This window comes from Asterias rubens, chromosome 2, assembly GCF_902459465.1.
Source record: "Asterias rubens chromosome 2, eAstRub1.3, whole genome shotgun sequence".
Lineage (NCBI taxonomy): Eukaryota > Metazoa > Echinodermata > Asteroidea > Forcipulatida > Asteriidae > Asterias > Asterias rubens.
In genome coordinates, this window is record NC_047063.1 from 24831349 (window position 1) to 24849909 (window position 18561).

The window sequence follows — 18561 nt, forward strand, 5'->3', positions numbered from 1 at the left end:
TCATTCACCTTGCCTTTTGTTTCCTCCAGCTGCGAGGAAACCATTTCCCGAGTATCAGTCACTATACCTTTCATCTCTTCCACCTGATGCTTCGTCTTTCTTAGTTCAGTGTTAAACGTATCCATATAGTCTGATAGTAAGACTTTCAACTTGTCTACAATGCGATCGCAGGAAAAGTTTGTGTGACTGCCGGAGGATAAAACTTGTCTTCCATCTATAGACTGCGCGATCATAACGATCAAGAGTGAACGGATAAACAACCCCATTATGCTAGTCAGCTCAAAATTTAACTCTTAAACAACTACACGATTTTTTGTTGATAATTTGTGTAGAATTTTTATACAGAGGTATGAGCAAGAACCCCTGTTGTAAAACCGTTATATAGGGCCTACAATCATCGTGTGAGTTTATATGGTTCAAGCATGAGTCCATTGTTAAGAGTAAATCGAAAATGGAACAAGAGACTGATTCAGTAAACAAGGACAGCCATGTCCTCGAGAATCCGGAGGTAACAACAATGGCCGGTAGGTAAATAAAAAACCTTGGACGTTTGGTCATAATATTATTCCGACAAATTATTCCGCCATACAAAAAGCTCACTTCATACCTTCTGAGTCCATGTAACATTACGTAAATAAATTTATTGTCTTTGTTTGAGCCTTCATTACTAAGTTTTCTCGAGCTAATTCGCCAGAGATGGACATTATATGGGTATACCTCTTTATGATGACGTTTGATGGATAGCCAAAACAGAAGGTGTGGAAGAACAGTTTGATGAGTAGGCCTATAAACCTTTATCACGCTGCCACCATCTTGGTCATGTTCCCATAGCAGTAATGAATGCTAACACTCATTGCGCAATCATGGCACCAGACTATTATTTCGTCCAGCCTCAGCTTGGTTACAATGAGTTGGAATGGAGTAAAATCAAGATGGCCACACCGTAGTAAAGGTCACTCGTATGCATCGTCCAAATAAACATTATTCGTAATAATTTCGGAACAAACCCGACAATTTAAAGGCATCGGACACAATCGGCAATCGCTCATAATAATTTTAGCATAAAACATACTTGTTAACAACCAATGGAGAGCTGTTGATGGTATATTGCATTGTGAGAAACAGCTCCCTCTGAAGTAACGTAGTTTTTGCGAAAGAAGTTATTTCTCACGAAAATATTTGAATTTGATTTCGATACCTCAGAATTTGATTTTGAGGTCTCAAAATCAAGCATCTGAAGGCGTTTTTTCTTCCATTATTATCTCGCAACTTCGACGACCAATAGTTTAAATTTCCAGGTTTTTATTATTTTATGCATTTTTATGTTGAGATACACTAATTGAGAAGACTAGTCTTTGATAATCTTAATACCAAAGGTGTCCAGTGCGATGTGATTCTCGATCCTTGAAATGTGTCCTTCGTGTGAAACTGATCAATGTCGAGCTAAAGCAAAAGCTAGTAAGTACCCTTCCTTTATAGCAATAGTGAGCATCAGTCGCCGCTGCACAACGCGCAGCACTCTATAGCACGCGCTTCCATTGCGGGGATCAAAATGTGCACACAAGGCACAGATATAGAGTATAATACTATCAATTTTATGAAAACAGACAAGATGGTATACTTGTTCATGGTGTTGTCGCATGGTGTTGTCTCAAGTATTTTGAGAAAAGCAACAAGGAAGAATGAAGATTAGGTCTGTATAGTAGCTGAATGTTTTGTTTGTCATCGTTTTTGAAGACGGGAATACTTTTAGCAACCTTTTTACATTCAAAGGAAAAGAACCAGTGGTGAAATTTGAAAATGTAACCTTGATGATTTCAAGTCTGAGATCGTGGGTTTTGTTAAACTTGACTCAAGTCCCAATCCCGCGCCATCGCCAGAAAACTATTGCTTTGTGATGATCTGCATTCCCTAATAACCTGTTCGCATGCGGGACTCGTGACCACATTTTGACGGCGAGGGCGCACTGCTTTATACGGCTTGTTTGCTAGTTGGCGCTATAGAATGCTTATAGGGACCTCTCAAACGAGAACTGGACTTGAATCAAGTTTATGGTTTTATATAGGTGCTAGGCCTGGGCGGAGTGCGTTTTGGCGTCCCAAACCAAAGCCCAACCGACTCAACAAGTCGGTTACCGGTTGGTCTGAACAGCATCGTCACCGCGCTCAACCGAACACCCGAAAACGCTCAACCGATGACCAATGTTTCTGGTTGGGGTCGTCAAAACGCACTCTTGGTAATAGCGCAAATTGCCCGGCCTCACTTGGCTGTGTCTATCTTAGAATAAGGATGAACACAGGCACTGGTTTACAGACACCGTGATTTCATTTGATAAAACGGTTTCATTGGATTGTACGTGAAGGTAAAACGGTTTCATTGGATTGTACGTGAAGTGTGTTTTGTAGTGCCATTTTTCGGCAATGTGCATGCAGCGTGCAAAATAGTTATGTTTGCATGTACACTTATCCTACATTAGGCATACAAGCACGTAGGCCTACATGTACATGTAGATGCATGTAGTGTTGTTTATTTGTAGATGCATGTACGCTGGATTTGACTGCGAGTATCAATGCAAAACTATGCGAGGTCATGCCCAAGGCAGGTATAAGTAGGTTTCTGGCGCAATCACGAGCCTCGAAAGTGGCTGTGGTGTATTTCGCATGGATTGCAGACAATAATTACACACACTGGGCAAAGGTGCCATACTGAAAAACAATTTAATATCCCTGGGAATGCAGGTCACCTTTGACATGAGCTGTATGTAACCTTTGACATGAGCTGTATGTAAATTATACAATACTAACTATTTATGAGCTGGGTGTAGACAAGTGGGCCAAATATATCACATTTCCTCCCCACTAAATAAGAAGTGGATCTCAATGTTCAACAAGTCCAGTAAACAAAAATCATGAACAGTGAGCCATCAAAAACAACAGTTCAAAACACTGTAAAGTTCAAGTTCGTGAACATCAAAAATGAGTATTTAATGTCCAATAAACATTGAAGTAAAACATGGCAACTTTTTGGGTTGTTGAATAACAAGTGCTCTAGTGCCACTCTAGTGCCTATATCTATTTTTACGAAGATACAGTGATGATTTTAACCGCGAGCTGTTTTAGCTCAGTCAGTTATAAATTGAGTTTAATAGGAGGGTTATGTTCGCGTGCGGGGTAGCGGCGTTCAACAACGTGTGGACTACCCGGCATGGAAGAGTTAGTAGTGATGATATTCCACTAGTTACAGTAAGGTCCGGTTCAACTGGTGTTGGCATAGGATTTTCCATTACCGACGATACTCTCTGTGGTATGACATCATAGGGTACGGGTACATCGAGATCAGGGTTTTCCCAATGTCGGACTAACAGCTTAGTGTTATTTACAGACAATGCCATAATAGTTGGCTAGTTCATCTTTATGAGTGTGTGCCAGTCCCGTCCGCGCACGCCCCGTCCGCGTGTGTCCCGTCCTGCTGTCCTCCACGGTCGACAAACGTATATCTCCCCACAGAATTGTTGCCCTTTGAAAAGGCAATACTACACGCAACAACCCAACTGGTGTTTATTTTCTCACCAGTGTATGTCTGAAGTTCCATACGGGTTGAATGTATGTCTGAAGTTCCATATGGGTTTAATGCAGTTCCAACTAGGAGAATTTGTGTAGATGTTTGATACTGCTGGATCTAGTGTCCCGTTCCATCCGCAACGGTGTGTATCGTTAATGGCTGGTGGCACCCAACCATCCTTGTTCCGATCCAACTTGTTAATGACCAATCACCCGACAAACACTGACGAATATATGCCAGGCAAAATCCGCGCCAAGCCACCAAATTATCCACCCTATAAACTAGCTCAAGTTACACTGAATTTTTTCTTACCTAACCAATATTATATACGTCCAGAAAACATACGATTGAATTTTTTTTTTACAAAATCGCAGGGTTTCGCCTTTCTGCGATGGTGTGTGTTTGGAAGTTGTGCAATACTCCAATCAGTCGGCCATGCGGCCCATGCCATCGTCCATGCGCATTGGAAAATTCGTTAGGACTTGTTTAATTCTGAAATTGTATTTTTAGGAGTGAGGGGGGGGGGGGCGGAATTCAACAAACCATAACAAGTGACACGTGCAGGCCTGGGCACGTGAATTGATGAATTGGCTATTCAAAGAATAGAATGCATTTTGCAGAACTGGTTTAAATACACTGATCTTTTTTAAGCCCGCCGTTGCACGGCACGTTGAACGGGTCTAAAGTCAGAAAAGTGTTGGTGGTTTGTACAACAGCAAGATGTCACTGAGGATTTGCTCGAAGTGATCGACGGAGACATTTTGTTGGCGCCACATGTATTCCGCCAGACGGAAACCGAAGCCGTCGGTAGAGCTGTTTGCGTGGGTGCTCGGCAGACTCCTCTTGATCTGCCCCCACTGGCAAGCAATATTTTTAGTTTGCGCGCCAGTGGTGGGATCAACGAATTTTAAGGAGTGACTAACCTTGAGATGGGCAACATTTTCCTGACCGAGGCAATCATCTGCTTTCCAACAGTCCGATACGACTGTGGATCCAGGGGCCACATATTCCTTAAGTAGAGAAATAAGGGTCTCTGAATCCCGCTTAGGAACCTCAATCAGGAAAGTTTCCTTTGTCTCACGGCAAATGCCGCCCAACACCCACTCACCCTGAACCAGACGACCTCGGCTGTACTTCCGGCGACCGAGTTTGTTTTCGTCAATCTCGACGGTCATGCCCGGACCGCCGATCCCCTTGCTGCACTTTTCCTCGACGACACGAAGACAAACTTCGCGGCAAAAGGTAAACCAGTCCACGACAGTTTTATAACTAGTACTTTCACCTTCGTAGACTGATGTTTCCTTTATTGCCACAGACGTTGTCGCTCGTGCCGCCCAGTAGTAGGTGAGCTCGATGATCTTCTTCAGAGACACCTTACTGTCACTAAACCAGCTGCCATGACGGATGCTGCAATTCCGAGACCGCTTCAGACACCCCCGATGTGTGCACCGCCACGAGTACCCGTCGGCATGCCCGGTCTTTACGGACCATGTCAACGGGTGGAGGCAGTACTGACAATCGGGGGCGTCGGCTATCAGTTCACGTTCCTTGCAGAACTCAATAGCAGCATCCGGCGTGGCAACAGTCTCAAACAATCTCTCAGCGTTCCATAGAGTGGTCATGACGAGCGAGACAAGACGGCTTCAATACTTCAACAGCTTCCTGAGAGACTTTCTAAATGAATTACCTTTAAGTGATCAGATGGGTTTCCGTTTGAACTTCCCTCAGTGGAACAATCCAAAATAATATCGTACTTGACTGATGTGTGCAAAGGAGTTTTTCATTCAGGAAGGTATGAGTATTCAGATATCATAAATGCAAAGCACTGGACAATCACAGATTATTTTAATAAAAATGGCATTGCACATGACCTTAAGTGAACCGGGTAATTAGGACTAGGAAACAAATCTAGACACAGACCACCAAATCTGTTAACGCCTCGTGAGTCTAGCCCTGTGGTTGCTCTCTTGTGTATAGATAGTAATTTGTTATTTCTTGTTACAGGTTCGAATCCTGGTGAGTACATTGCACAGTGATTGCTAACTTTCCTTCCATTTCTTCCAGAATAGAAAACAGGTATATACCTGGATACTGGGTGAGAGAGGAGGCAAGAAAGAGAAGGGGAGAGGGGACCTATTACGGTGAAATAGCGCTTTTTCTTCTTTTCAAAATACATGTATTGGAGTCAGCAAAATATCAATTTTTTAAACCGACCCCTATGAAAAACACTTTTTGACACTTTGTATATTTACCCTATCAATTGAATACACTTGAATACACAAAAAAAAAACAGTAGAGAAAACGGTGGCGAGGCGCATAAATGTGTCCGTATACAGGTTCCTCGGATCGGTAGACGCAAATAGTTCATCAGAAGGTCAGTCACAACAACAAGACAGCACATACGGTGAACCGGCGGTGGTGGATCGAACAGACGACCGAAGGCGCTACCGGAAGAGTGTGCGGCAGCATGCAGAAACAGGGTTCTCCACTTCAAAATCCAACTCGACAAGGTCCAAAAGGAAATTGGATATGACACGGGCTATGGCAATTTATATTATTACCCCATGGCCATCTTGCAGGCAACACATCTAGTTGGGCGTCTGGACTAAAGGTGAGATACAGCCTACAGGTGAGTAGATGTGGGCAGTAGATGTGTACGCCGCTACACTAGGACGAGTTGGCAAACGAACACTGTGCTCCCTGTGCTGAAACTGAAAGTCAATGGATGTCCATCATGATCAAAGTCGTCACAGACCCAGGTGACACACGAAATATTTGGCAGAACTTCCTCTAAGAGTATTAAAACACAATATTGCACCAATACATCCTCGTCGCCAATTATGGTGTATATGATCAAGGAGCCTCCACTCCATCCATATGCTGTCTTTTATTAACCTTCCCTTGGGTCATAACCTTTGACATTAGCGTAATGCCCAAAAGAGGGCGGTGTTTAAAAATAAGAGGATAATTCAAGGACTTAGTCTGTTCAACGTTTTGAGTGTTTATTATGCGATCAAGTTTTATGCTACTTTATTTCAGTTTCTGTCACTTAAAATCATGGTGGGACTGCGAAAGGCAGGAGTACTTCTGAATGGGCTTTATAGAAAGAAAATTGGACTGACTTCTGGTGCTACAAGCACTCTGAGACGTTGTCAAAGTGAAGATGTAGGTAGAACTAGATTCCCTAGAACTTCGATTTAGATTTTGACTCTAACCATGGTTGTTGGACTTTTCTACATTTTTCATGTGCAGCAGAGTGTGGAATCATGGTTTGACTTTGTGCTATTCATAGACGTTTACCCAATGTTTGTTTGGCTTTCCTTTGTTTGATGTTTGCCAGCTGGGTGTTTTTCAATTTGTTCAACTTCCATTCTCTCTTTCAATTTCCAATTTGTGTATATATTTTTTTTATGCAAATATTTAATATAAAAAAAGGTTTAGATTAGAATTAGATGTTATAAAATATGTTTTGGTTGTTGAGTAAAACATTTTGAGCTGATACAAAATGAAGTTAAAATGAAACTTGAGCCATGCTTGTTCAGTTGCGATAACGTAACCCTCCTGTCGAAAAAACCTTCGGCTTTGTCGTCAGCAGGATCATTACGCTATCCCATCTAGCCACAGTCCTGCTGTGATCCTACTAAAAATACATGACGCCGACACAATTTGTCATGCAATGCCTCAAATCCTACGATGTGTCATGTTTTCATCTTGTTCTTGATATATCTTTACTGTAATTTTTTTTATGATGTCAACCTTTTGGTTGTTTTTGATTCAAATAAAATAAACCATTAATAATAATAACAAATAATTGAAAGTTGTATTCTTTAAACTCATTGCTCTTGAGTGATAATGTCTTTTTAACTTTTGATACTGTATAAAAAAAATGAACCTGGAACCTTTCCATTTGACCAATGATTAATATCCTAAGTATCTCTCTCTACTGCAGGCCGCATTGAAGAGGACCCCTCTGTATGACTTCCATGTTGCACAAGGCGGAAACATGGTCCCCTTTGCTGGTTGGTCGATGCCTGTTATGTACAAAGAAGGCCTAGCCGCCGAGCACACACACTGCCGCACTCAAGCGGTGATCTTTGACGTATCACATATGCTGCAAAGCAAGATCTACGGCAAGGACAGGATTAAATTTGTGGAGAGTTTAACTGTTGGTAGGTATTATGACAGACTTTGAGGAAAATTTTCAAACTTGCATTGAACACATCTGTATCTGTATGATGTGTACATCGCAGAAACCAAAATTGGCATAAAAGCAACAGGTGAGAGAGAGTGTGTACTTGAAGGTTTATTTGGAGGAGAGAGGACTGGGACTAAGGAGGGATTTGAAGGAGTTGACTGACTCATTAGATTGATCAACGTTTTCTTCTAGGTGTTCCAGTCAATGGTTGTTCTATTGATGAATGAGTACTTGAATTGGAACAAGTGTTAGGGTGTCACCGTGTTTTTTTCCAAAGAGCATTGCCTGTACATCTGGAGCACATGTGGTTTGAATTTATGAACATTATGAATTTTCTGCAGACCAATCTGTTTTAGCACATACACGAAAGTGTTGCGTGTCGTGTTGCCGTTGCTGTGACACTGGCAGATGAGGTTTTTAGAAATATGCAGGATACCAGTCGAGAATTTGTCATGTGACTTGGTATTTTGGCTGCTATACTTACTCTGACAAGTACACGATTTTGTTGTGCTTCTAGGATATTTTTTGTGCTGGACCATGGCTGGACAAAGCAACTTTATGAAACTGGGCACAGATCTCAACAAAATTCAATAATGGCTTCATTCAAAAGACATGCTATATTTATTATTCCCTTGCAGCTGATTTGGAGGGATTAAAGGAAAACACAGGCACCCTCAGTCTACTACTGAACGACAAAGGTGGTATCATCGATGATCTGGTGATGAGTAAAACAGATCAAGACTACATCTACATGGTGACTAACGCTGGATGTACCGAGAAGGATCTACCTCATATACAGGTTAGCTAAGACCCTACATCCCTTACTACAAGCCATCACATACTCAACTGCATGTTTCAGGTCTGGAATAGACCGAGGTCTGGAATAGACCGAGGTCTGGAATAGACCGAGGTCTGGAATAGACCGAGGTCTGGAATAGACCGAGGTCTGGAATAGACCGAGGTCTGGAATAGACCGAGGTCTGGAATAGACCGAGGTCTGGAAACGATCGATCCATAAGGGCCATGTCACACGAGGCAATTTACAGGCAACCAGGTCCAGGCAATCTCCGCCAAGAAGAACATTCATTCACATTTCATTGTTCACATATTTTTCTTGTGGACCGTAAGACAATGTTAAAAAAAATGACTCCGTGTTACCAAAGTGGTCCTATAGCGCACATACACTGCAGTTGGTTGCCTCAAAGTTGCCTGTAAAAGTTGCCTCGTATGAGCAGGCCCTGTGGCTCCGCCCACGGTGCACATTTGAGCAAGAACAAGGGAGCCTCTCCAATGCCATTCTGCACTACTCAATTTGTTGGACTCTTGGTTAAGCAATGGGTTGTGATTAGTCAATATGCAATCGGGCGGAGCTCAATGGATTGGTCTAGTATATGAAGGCCACAGAGGTCATGGCCTATGTTGCCCTGGTCTAATGAAAATGGCCTTGCCCTTACAAAGATCAAATTTCTTGCCCGATTCTGTTGCCTTGATTGTGTTGCATTGATTCTGTTGGATTGAGGATTGCACTAGTAAACTTGATCATGCTTTATTAGTTTTGGTTTTTACCCATGCACCGATGTGTGTTTTAGCACTGTATATTCAGTACTTTCCCGAGTCCTGTGGAAAAAATATCCAAGGCATGTTACTCAGGTGGAATTCAAACCCACAACCCTTGCAATTCTAGAGCAGTGTCTTACCAACTAGACTACCGAGGTTGCCCAGTAACTAGAGGCAGTTCGAACCCACAACCCTTGCAATTCTAGAGCAGTGTCTGAACAACTAGACTACCGAGGTTGCCCGGCAGCTAGAGGCAGTTCGAACCCACAACCCTTGCAATGCTAGAGCAGTGTCTTACCAACTAGACTACCGAGGTTGCCCGGTAGCTAGAGGCAGTTCGAACCCACAACCCTTGCAATTCTAGCGCAGTGTCTTACCAACTAGACTACCGAGGTCGCCCGGTAGCTAGAGGCAGTTCGAATCCACGACCCTTGCAATTCTAGAGCAGTGTCTTACCAACTAGACTACCGGGGTTGCCCGGTAGCTAGAGGCAGTTTGAACCCACGACCATTGCAATTCTAGAGCAGTGTCTTACCAACTAGACTACCGAGGTTGCCCGGTAGTTAGAGGCAGTTTGAACCCACGACCCTTGCAATTCTAGAGCAGTGTCTTACCAACTAGACTACCGAGGTTTTCAAGTTCAAGTTCAAGTTCAATTTTATTTCCACTCAATCATTTCAGATGACAAGATATAACATAGAGTAGTAAAAATACACAATAGATTAAGTGGTGGAGGACTCCCAAAAGCAAGCTTGTAGGGTGGAGTCCCCCAGGGATGTGAGTAAATACAAACGTAGTTTGTTTTCAGAACAATGTCTGGGATATTTAAAACACGACAAAAAGTTACACATGGAAAGACATGGACAAACACTAACAGGACAAACAAACACAAAGACAGTGGTTCTCTATATGATGGATATACAGAGAAAAGTAAAAAAGTGGTAAAAGCTGTATCAAAAATAATATATAACAAAAGCAGTTAACTAAAGTAATATATACGTTAAACGAAAATAATACTATTCAATCATGGTAATTATCTAAGAGAACACATTTGAGTTTTCTCTTGAACATATAGGTACCCTTGCATCTTTTTAAAGAGTCGTCAAGGGAATTCCAGTACTTCGGGCCTTGGAAAGAGACACAATTCATAGATCTAGATGAGGAACAAAAGGGGATATGAAAATCATGTGAATGTCTAGTTTGATAAGAATGTATTTGAGAATTAAACACAAACATATTCTGAAGGGAATTTGGTAAGTTATTGGAAATAAACTGATGCATAAATATTCCAAGCTGATGTAAATAAATATCAGATTGCCTGGTAGCTAGAGGCAATTCGAATCCACGACCCTTGCAATTCTAGAGCAGTGTCTTACCAACTAGACTACCGAGGTTGCCCGGTAGCTAGAGGCAGTTCGAACCCACGACCCTTGCAATTCTAGCGCAGTGTCTTACCAACTAGACTACCGAGGTTGCCCGGTAGCTAGAGGCAGTTCGAACCCACAACCCTTGCAATTCTAGAGCAGTGTCATACCAACTAGACTACCGAGGTTGCCCGGTAGCTAGAGGCAGTTCGAACCCACAACCCTTGCAATTCTAGAGCAGTGTCATACCAACTAGACTACCGAGGTTGCCCGGTAGCTAGAGGCAGTTCGAACCAACAACCATTGCAATTCTAGAGCAGTGTCTTAACAACTAGACTACCGAGGTTGCCCGGTAGCTAGAGGCAGTTCGAACCCACAACCCTTGCAATTCTAGAGCAGAGTCTTACCAACTAGACTACCGAGGTTGCCCGGTAGCTAGAGGCAGTTTGAACCCATGACCCTTGCAATTCTAGAGCAGTGTCTTACCAACTAGACTACCGAGGTTGCCCGGTAGCTAGAGGCAGTTCGAACCCACAACCCTTGCAATTCTAGAGCAGTGTCTTACCAACTAGACTACCGAGGTTGCCCGGTAGCTAGAAGCAGTTTGAACCCACAACCCTTGCAATTCTAGAGCAGTGTCTTACCAACTAGACTACCGAGGTTGCCCGGTAGCTAGAGGCAGTTTGAACCCACGACCCTTGCAATTCTAGAGTTGTCTTACCAACTAGACTAGCGGGGTTGCCCGGTAGCTAGAGGCAGTTTGAACCCACGACCCTTGCAATTCTAGAGCAGTGTCTTACCAACTAGACTACCGAGGTTGCCTGGTAGCTAGAGGCATAGATCACACTTTACATGGGATCAGGCATTATACCGCAAAAATCAAAGTCCAATTATTTGAGTGTTGAATTTATATTTTATGGTGTTGGACTGAGGACTGCACTAGTAAACTGATTATGCTTTATGTGGGATAAGATATACCACCATAATCCAAGAGTCAAACAATTTGTGTGTTAATGCAAGGCTTTAGCATCACTGCATCAGGTAGCTCTATCTGTGGCGTGTCATGGCTGAGCAGTTCAGAGCACTGCATTCAAGCTCTGCTGTTTGATCAGCAGAGTGTGGGTTCGAATCCCGGTCGTGACACTTGCTACATAAAATTGGGGAGGTAGTGCTTTCTGCTCTACCGGCCAGGCTTCGGACTGATGATACCCAAGCCTGCATCTGTATGGACTGTAAAAGGGGTAACCCTATTTCAGTCCTAGGAGTACATGTAGGTGGCAACGGCCTCTGGACAAAAATAATTGTAGCCCACACCTTGAAGTGGCCTTCAGGCCTTGTGTGTCTGGCGACTTGCGTACAAAATAAAAAATTAAAATTAAAAACAACTTAGGTGGTGTCATATTATTTGAATTTTTATTGTAAACAAGTGTATGTGAATTGTATTGAACATAAGGTTGGGTCAAAAGTAATTCTTGTAATGTATGTAAAAAAGGAAAAAACTTGAGTGGAATAACTTGTCAGTGTATTTGGAAATTCGTTGTTATGAAAACTCACATTGCTTTTGTTTGTCTCTCCACTTCTTAGGGTAAGCTTGCAGATTTCAAGGCTGCAGGGCATGATGTAACCTTTGAACCTATCTATGACATGGGTCTCCTAGCATTGCAGGGTAAGAAGAGCAACTTGTGTACATCAGAAGTATTACTAATAATTTGAGGGAGTTCATTCAAGAAGTAGATCCAGCATCTGCAAATGAACGCCCCCCCCCCCCCCATTTTAAGGTGTTAGTTTTAGGAACAAGCGAAAAAGATTTGGAGGACTGAAAATTTCTAGAGGGATGATATTGAACGATGCAAGCAAATAAAATCAAATAAATAAGACGCAAATGTTGGCAGCTCTGTGACAATCTCTGTCTTTCTCTGTCCCTTACTCCTTAGGTCCACTCATGTCTAAGGTGCTGCAGGCAGGCCTGTCAGACGACCTCAGTAAATTAACTTTCATGACGACGACGACGGCGGACATCTTTGGTATACCTTGTAGGATCACTAGGTGTGGCTACACAGGAGAAGATGGAGTTGAGGTAAGTTGAGTTAGATTAATCACAAAAGATCTCTTTGTCTGACCATCAGACATTTCCAAATGTCGCCTGCAGGCAATCTTTTGAGACTCAAATTTGTCGACATACTTTTATTGATTGCTTATCAATTTGGGTGCCTTCAGATGAAATCTTTTTGCAGATTGTTTCCTACTAGTTTTTTGAATGAAAATTACACAATTTCTTTTTTTAGGGGGGGGGGGCGTCATTAAGCAAGACACTTAACCATTATTGCTGCATCCTTCAGAAGGGCCGTCTGCAGCCTGTTTGATTGGCTGCATATTGCGCTGTGCAGCCTGTTTGATTGGCTGCATATTGCGCTGTGCAGCCTGTTTGATTGGCTGCATATTGCGCTGTGCAGCCTGTTTGATTGGCTGCGTATTGCACTGTGCAGCCTGTTTGATTGGCTGCATATTGCGCTGTGCAGCCTGTTTGATTGGCTGCATATTGCACTGTGCAGCCTGTTTGATTGGCTGTGTATTGCACTGTGCAGCCTGTTTGATTGGCTGCGTATTGCACTGTGCAGCCTGTTTGATTGGCTGCATATTGCGTTGTGCAGCCTGTTTGATTGGCTGCATATTGCGCTGTGCAGCCTGTTTGATTGGCTGCGTATTGCACTGTGCAGCCTGTTTGATTGGCTGCATATTGCGCTTTGCAGCCTGTTTGATTGGCTGCATATTGCACTGTGCAGCGCCTGATACTGAATGTAGATTGAAGTCTCTTTGAGCGTCACTGTGTGGAGGATACGACAGGCACGAGACTATACTTCCTACTGAATATGGAAAAATCTGATTTTTTATTTCTATTTAAGCTTAAACTATGTGTAGGTCAGCCCTTGTTCCTTTTTTTCGAAGGACTAAAATATCATGTTGATATGAAGCGCTATGTAAGAATCCACTACTGCATCGTATTATTATTAACATTTAATTAAACTGTTTCCTACAAAATTGAAAATGCAAAACTTTTTTCATTTCAGATTTCAGTTCCCGCCGATAGGACGGTGGAGTTGACCGAGAGGTTACTGGGTTCTCCAGACGCATCGGTCAAGATGGCCGGTCTGGGTGCCAGGGACTCATTGCGATTGGAGGCAGGGATGTGTCTCTATGGCAACGATATCGATGAGAGTACGACACCAATAGAAGCCACACTTGCCTGGACCATTGGTAAGAGGAAACCTGTCATGTTTTTGTCTTGTCGTTGACTATATTTGTTACAATTTAAAGGATTATTTTTTTGCTTATTTATGTGCACAGCCATACTCATGGCTACACTTTTTGTTACAAAGACATCAAATGAACGCCAAAATAAGTATTGAGTAGCTTTGGCATTTTGTGAAAGGCAATTTTTAAAATGACAACATATTACTTCTACTCTTTCTGAATGACATCTTTTGAATTTTGTTCAGCCTCAAGGCAACGGCAACGTTTGTATAAGAAATAAATATACTAAAATAAAGAATTCACTTCATTGGTAATTCATTTACAAGTACCGGTACCTACCGTTTATGACTGGTCACAATGTACACTGTACCGGTACCTACCGTTTATGACTGGTCACAATGTACACTGTACCGGTACCTACTGTTTATGACTGGTCACAATGTACACTGTACCGGTACATACCGTTTATGACTGGTCACAATGTACACTGTACCGGTACCTACCGTTTATGACTGGTCACAATGTACACTGTACACTGTGCGTATTACATTAATACATGTACAGTATAGCACTTATACAATCAACATTATTTTGCCTTGAACACAAACAATAATAATCAAGTCGAGCGCCATCTACAAGCTCCAGCCTGCTCAGTGATTTTTCTCCAGATGTTCCAGTCCAGCATGCAGGAGCGAAGTTCCTCAGTGCTGGTCAAGCCAGTGTCTTGCTTTAGTGATAACAATACACACGTTCCATTTGTTGCATTCCTGTGGAGAGTGGAGACATCTTTTCTTATTTCCTTTGTCCCTGTAGTTAATTTAACATGGTTAAAAGAACCTCTAATAGACTTTGTACACACAAATCCTTGTAGAATTCCTTTTGTGTTCCCTTTTCTGTTTTGTTCTTTGTCTCCATAAGGTAGATGAAGTGAATGTGAAATCACTATTGGGAATTAAATAGTGTGAAATATTGTCAATATCCACTTCATTTTGTTGCGGCATGTAAATATCTCAGTATTGTGCTATTAATAACTGTGCATCTCATACTTTGTGCTATTAATAACTGTGCATCTCATACTTTGTGCTATTAATAACTGTACATCTCATACTTTGTGCTATTAATAACTGTACATCTCATACTTTGTTCTTGTTCTTAGTATTTGGTAATGTACTTAGGTTTTTTTTTCTTTGGTTTTTTTCCCAGCACCTCAGAATAATGTTGTCCATTGAAAGAGGGCTCTTTACAAATTTGCGTTATTGTAACGTGAGTAAATAGAAACTGGTTCAAAGCTTCAGGTTTTTCCTGTTGGTTGTTTTTTCGCCAGTTGTGTCTTCTATAAGACAAATAAACTTAAAAAGATAACGTCAAACTGAAATGAAAAACAGAGATGACTTTGTTGTGTATTCTGTACAGGAAGTCTCACGGTTATTGGTTAATTCAGCGTAGCATTCCAAGAATCCTTTTTTTTATTGGAGACCTTGATCTTTTTTCTACTGTTCCTACTGTTCTTTTGAATGTTTTCTTGTTGATATTATTGTCATTATTAAGTATAACACAGTACAGAGTAGGTGGGATTTTTTTAAACAAAAAATGACACTTTTAGTAGTTTTTTACTTAGTAAATTTTTGTTTAGTTTGTAACAAAGTAACATCTTTTTAAACGTACCATTCATAATTGTTACTTCATCTATTTTGAAAATGCTTGTTGTATATTTGTATATAACTTTTATTCTATCATTAACCAGTCATCATTAACAAGTCCACTAATTTTATTTCCAATTGGTGACTTTTGATTAATCTTAATACAAGTATCATACATAGTTTATTTTTATTTTTTATGATTGGTTATCAATAATAAATAAAATAAAATAATAAAATAATAACATAAAATTGTATTTCTTTTTTTATGATTCACATGATTCCCACTTCCTTCTCTTTGCCTTCCCTTTCAGCCAAGAGGAGGAGGGAGTTACGAGATTTCCCTGCCGCAGATTTTATACTCCAACAACTCAAAGACAAACCCACCAGGAAACGTGTCGGACTTTTGTCTAAAGGTGCCCCTCCACGAGGTGAGGTTATTTTCAAATGTTGCATGTGTGCTGGTCGAGCGGTCAAGCGCAATGGACTTAAATGTTGATGTTCTGATCAGCAGAGTGCGGAGTTGAGTCCCGGTCAGGACACTTATGCAAGCAGCATGTAGGTTCTGTTTGTTGTATTGTATAACGGACATAAAAGAACCCAGTACACTAACTAATGCAAAGACAAGGGCTTCGCCTGGTGTTTCCGGCAGTTGCTGATGAATGTGCTGCGGCACTTTGTGAACCCTTATAAATGGCCCTTGTAATTTAAAAATCTCAACAAGAATTGGGTTAGAAAGAAAAATTGAAAGCCAGCTTCTTGTTCACGTGATTAATTTGCTTAAAGTAAGCGCTAATAGGTCAGCATGCTATGCTTACAGTTAAGCGGCACTGCGATATGAAATGGAAATTGTACGGTAAACTCAAAATCGCATGATAAACAGCTCTGTGAAGTTGGACAGATGTAGGAAGTTTTTCTCTCCAAAATAATGTCAACAAAAACTATCTTCTGTTACAGCCGGTGCTATGATCCTCGACGAGGCAGGCAACGAAATAGGTCATGTGACCAGCGGATGTCCATCGCCAACACTCAAGGTCAATGTGGCCATGGGCTACGTCAAGACACCAAGCTCAAAGGTCAAAACAAAGGTCAAAGTTCAAGTCCGCAAGAGGGAGCTGGATGCAGAGGTAGCCAAAATGCCATTTGTTCCATCCAATTATTTCACCGGCAAATGAGGAAGGCATCTGTGTAGGTATCTTTTATAGGACGAATATGTTCTTGTATTCAGAACCAGGGGAAATATGAGTATTTAGTTCTTGTATTCTGAACCAGGGGAAATATGAGTATTTATTAAACTAGGGATAGATTTATGCTCCAAGGAGTAACACAAGTTGGAATAGTAGAAAGGTTCTAATTGGATGGGATAAGTATTCCATTGCACGCACCATTGGATCGACGGCGGACTTTCAAAATACTAATGCGCATATTCACTTGTTTGGGATTGCTCCCATACTTAGTGTGGTCAGGCGTAACGTTCTAGCGGTCATGGATTGTGCGCCTTTACCCACGAGAACATTCTTTTTTACTTAAAAAATTCCCGACTTTTGAGACTCTCTCCAAGGATGCGAAGAGGTTTAAAATCAAAACTAAGATTGGTTGATCGATATGAGATGTCTTGCTTTTATATGGTAATAACCCCCCCCCCCCCCAATTTACCTTATGCATTAATTATTTGAATAGGGCGCCCTCGCTTAGAGGTCTAACTAAGGTTGATGATTGGCCAATCCTGTGGGCTGCGTGTACAAATCTGCACATTATCAGTGTTTCATAATCAGTTTACCTCTAAGATGGCTCTGGGTGACATCAATATATCATGTCTAATAGCTCTACGAAAAACCAAGACACTTTGTCCGGAATGTTTTTCAATTAATACCTCTATTTAAAGGAACAACTTGCCTTGGATCAGACGAGTTGGTCGTTGAAAAGCGTTTGAAACCATTTATTATAAAATGCAAATGGTTAGATAGATAATTGAAAAGTAGAATATAATGATCCACACAAATTTTCCTCGAAATTGCTAGGTTTTTCTTTTACTTTGCAAACTAACATGGCCAGTCATTTATGGGAGTCAAAAATTTGTGGGAGTCATAAATGGACGACCGTGTTAGTCGACGAGGTAAAAGGAAAACCGTGCAATTTCGTGGCATATTTGTGTAAATCATTGTATTCTACAATTACAACATCTTTCTAACCAATGCATTTTATAACAAACGCTTTTCAAAGACCAACTCGACCGATCCAAGGCAATGTGTTCCTTTAAGAGATTTGTAGAAATAAAACTTGTGCATAATCCCTGGTATGGGTGATTTGAACTTGAAGAATTTGGTACTTATCTCCTAAAAGGAGGCCAGGCATACCAAAAGCTCAGAAGTTTGCTTAACAACATCTTTTGTCTTACAGCTTTATGAAATTGGGCCAAGAGGTCAAACATTCAGATTTTTAGTTGGCGTGGAGTGGACATTTTGTTATCAACTGTTGTTATTTTTATTATTTTGTTATCAACTGAAATTCAAGACAAAAAACTTGACAAATCTGAAGGTATGGCCTTTTTTTTGTTTGTTTACAAATTTATAAATGTGTGTGATTTAAGGTATTAAAATACCTACTGAATTATAAAGTTTTAAGGTGTAGATAGATATCCATTTATTTGTCTTTTCAGGAAAAACCCAATGTTCCCTACAAGTTTTACCCACCATTTTGTTTTCTCAAACACAAACCATATTTCTTACAAATTTCCTGATCAACTTGAATTTGTGGAAAATGAATAAACAGTGAATTAATATAACTATGATAATGATGAATGGACTGTTTTAACAACACTTGTATTGTGATAATTGATTCTCCAATAAATAGTGAGTATTTTCTTTAAAATATGAAATCTGCATCGAGTATTTTGTTTCAAAGTCTTCTATTTTGAGTGGATGTCTGAGTGTGATGCCTATTTTGAGCATGATGCTAGCCATGAGCGTTAGCCTGGGACAGACCTGAGCGCTCT

At 41.1% G+C, this 18561-nt stretch overlaps 2 protein-coding genes across 2 annotated transcripts; one reads left to right on the forward strand and one right to left on the reverse strand.

Annotated features, from left to right (window-relative positions):
- Positions 1–4247: 4247 nt before the first annotated feature.
- On the reverse strand, positions 4248–5183 carry LOC117305688. Its single transcript, XM_033790550.1, has one exon. It carries the CDS (start codon positions 5181–5183, stop codon positions 4248–4250), a length of 936 nt encoding a protein of 311 aa, XP_033646441.1.
- Positions 5184–6537: 1354 nt separating this feature from the next.
- Positions 6538–17496, forward strand: LOC117307435 (aminomethyltransferase, mitochondrial-like). Its single transcript, XM_033792185.1, has 8 exons — positions 6538–6726; positions 7511–7730; positions 8395–8555; positions 12262–12343; positions 12612–12754; positions 13746–13932; positions 15881–15997; positions 16524–17496. Exons 1-8 carry the CDS (start codon positions 6619–6621, stop codon positions 16739–16741), a joined length of 1236 nt encoding a protein of 411 aa, XP_033648076.1. The 5' UTR covers positions 6538–6618; the 3' UTR covers positions 16742–17496.
- Positions 17497–18561: the final 1065 nt, after the last annotated feature.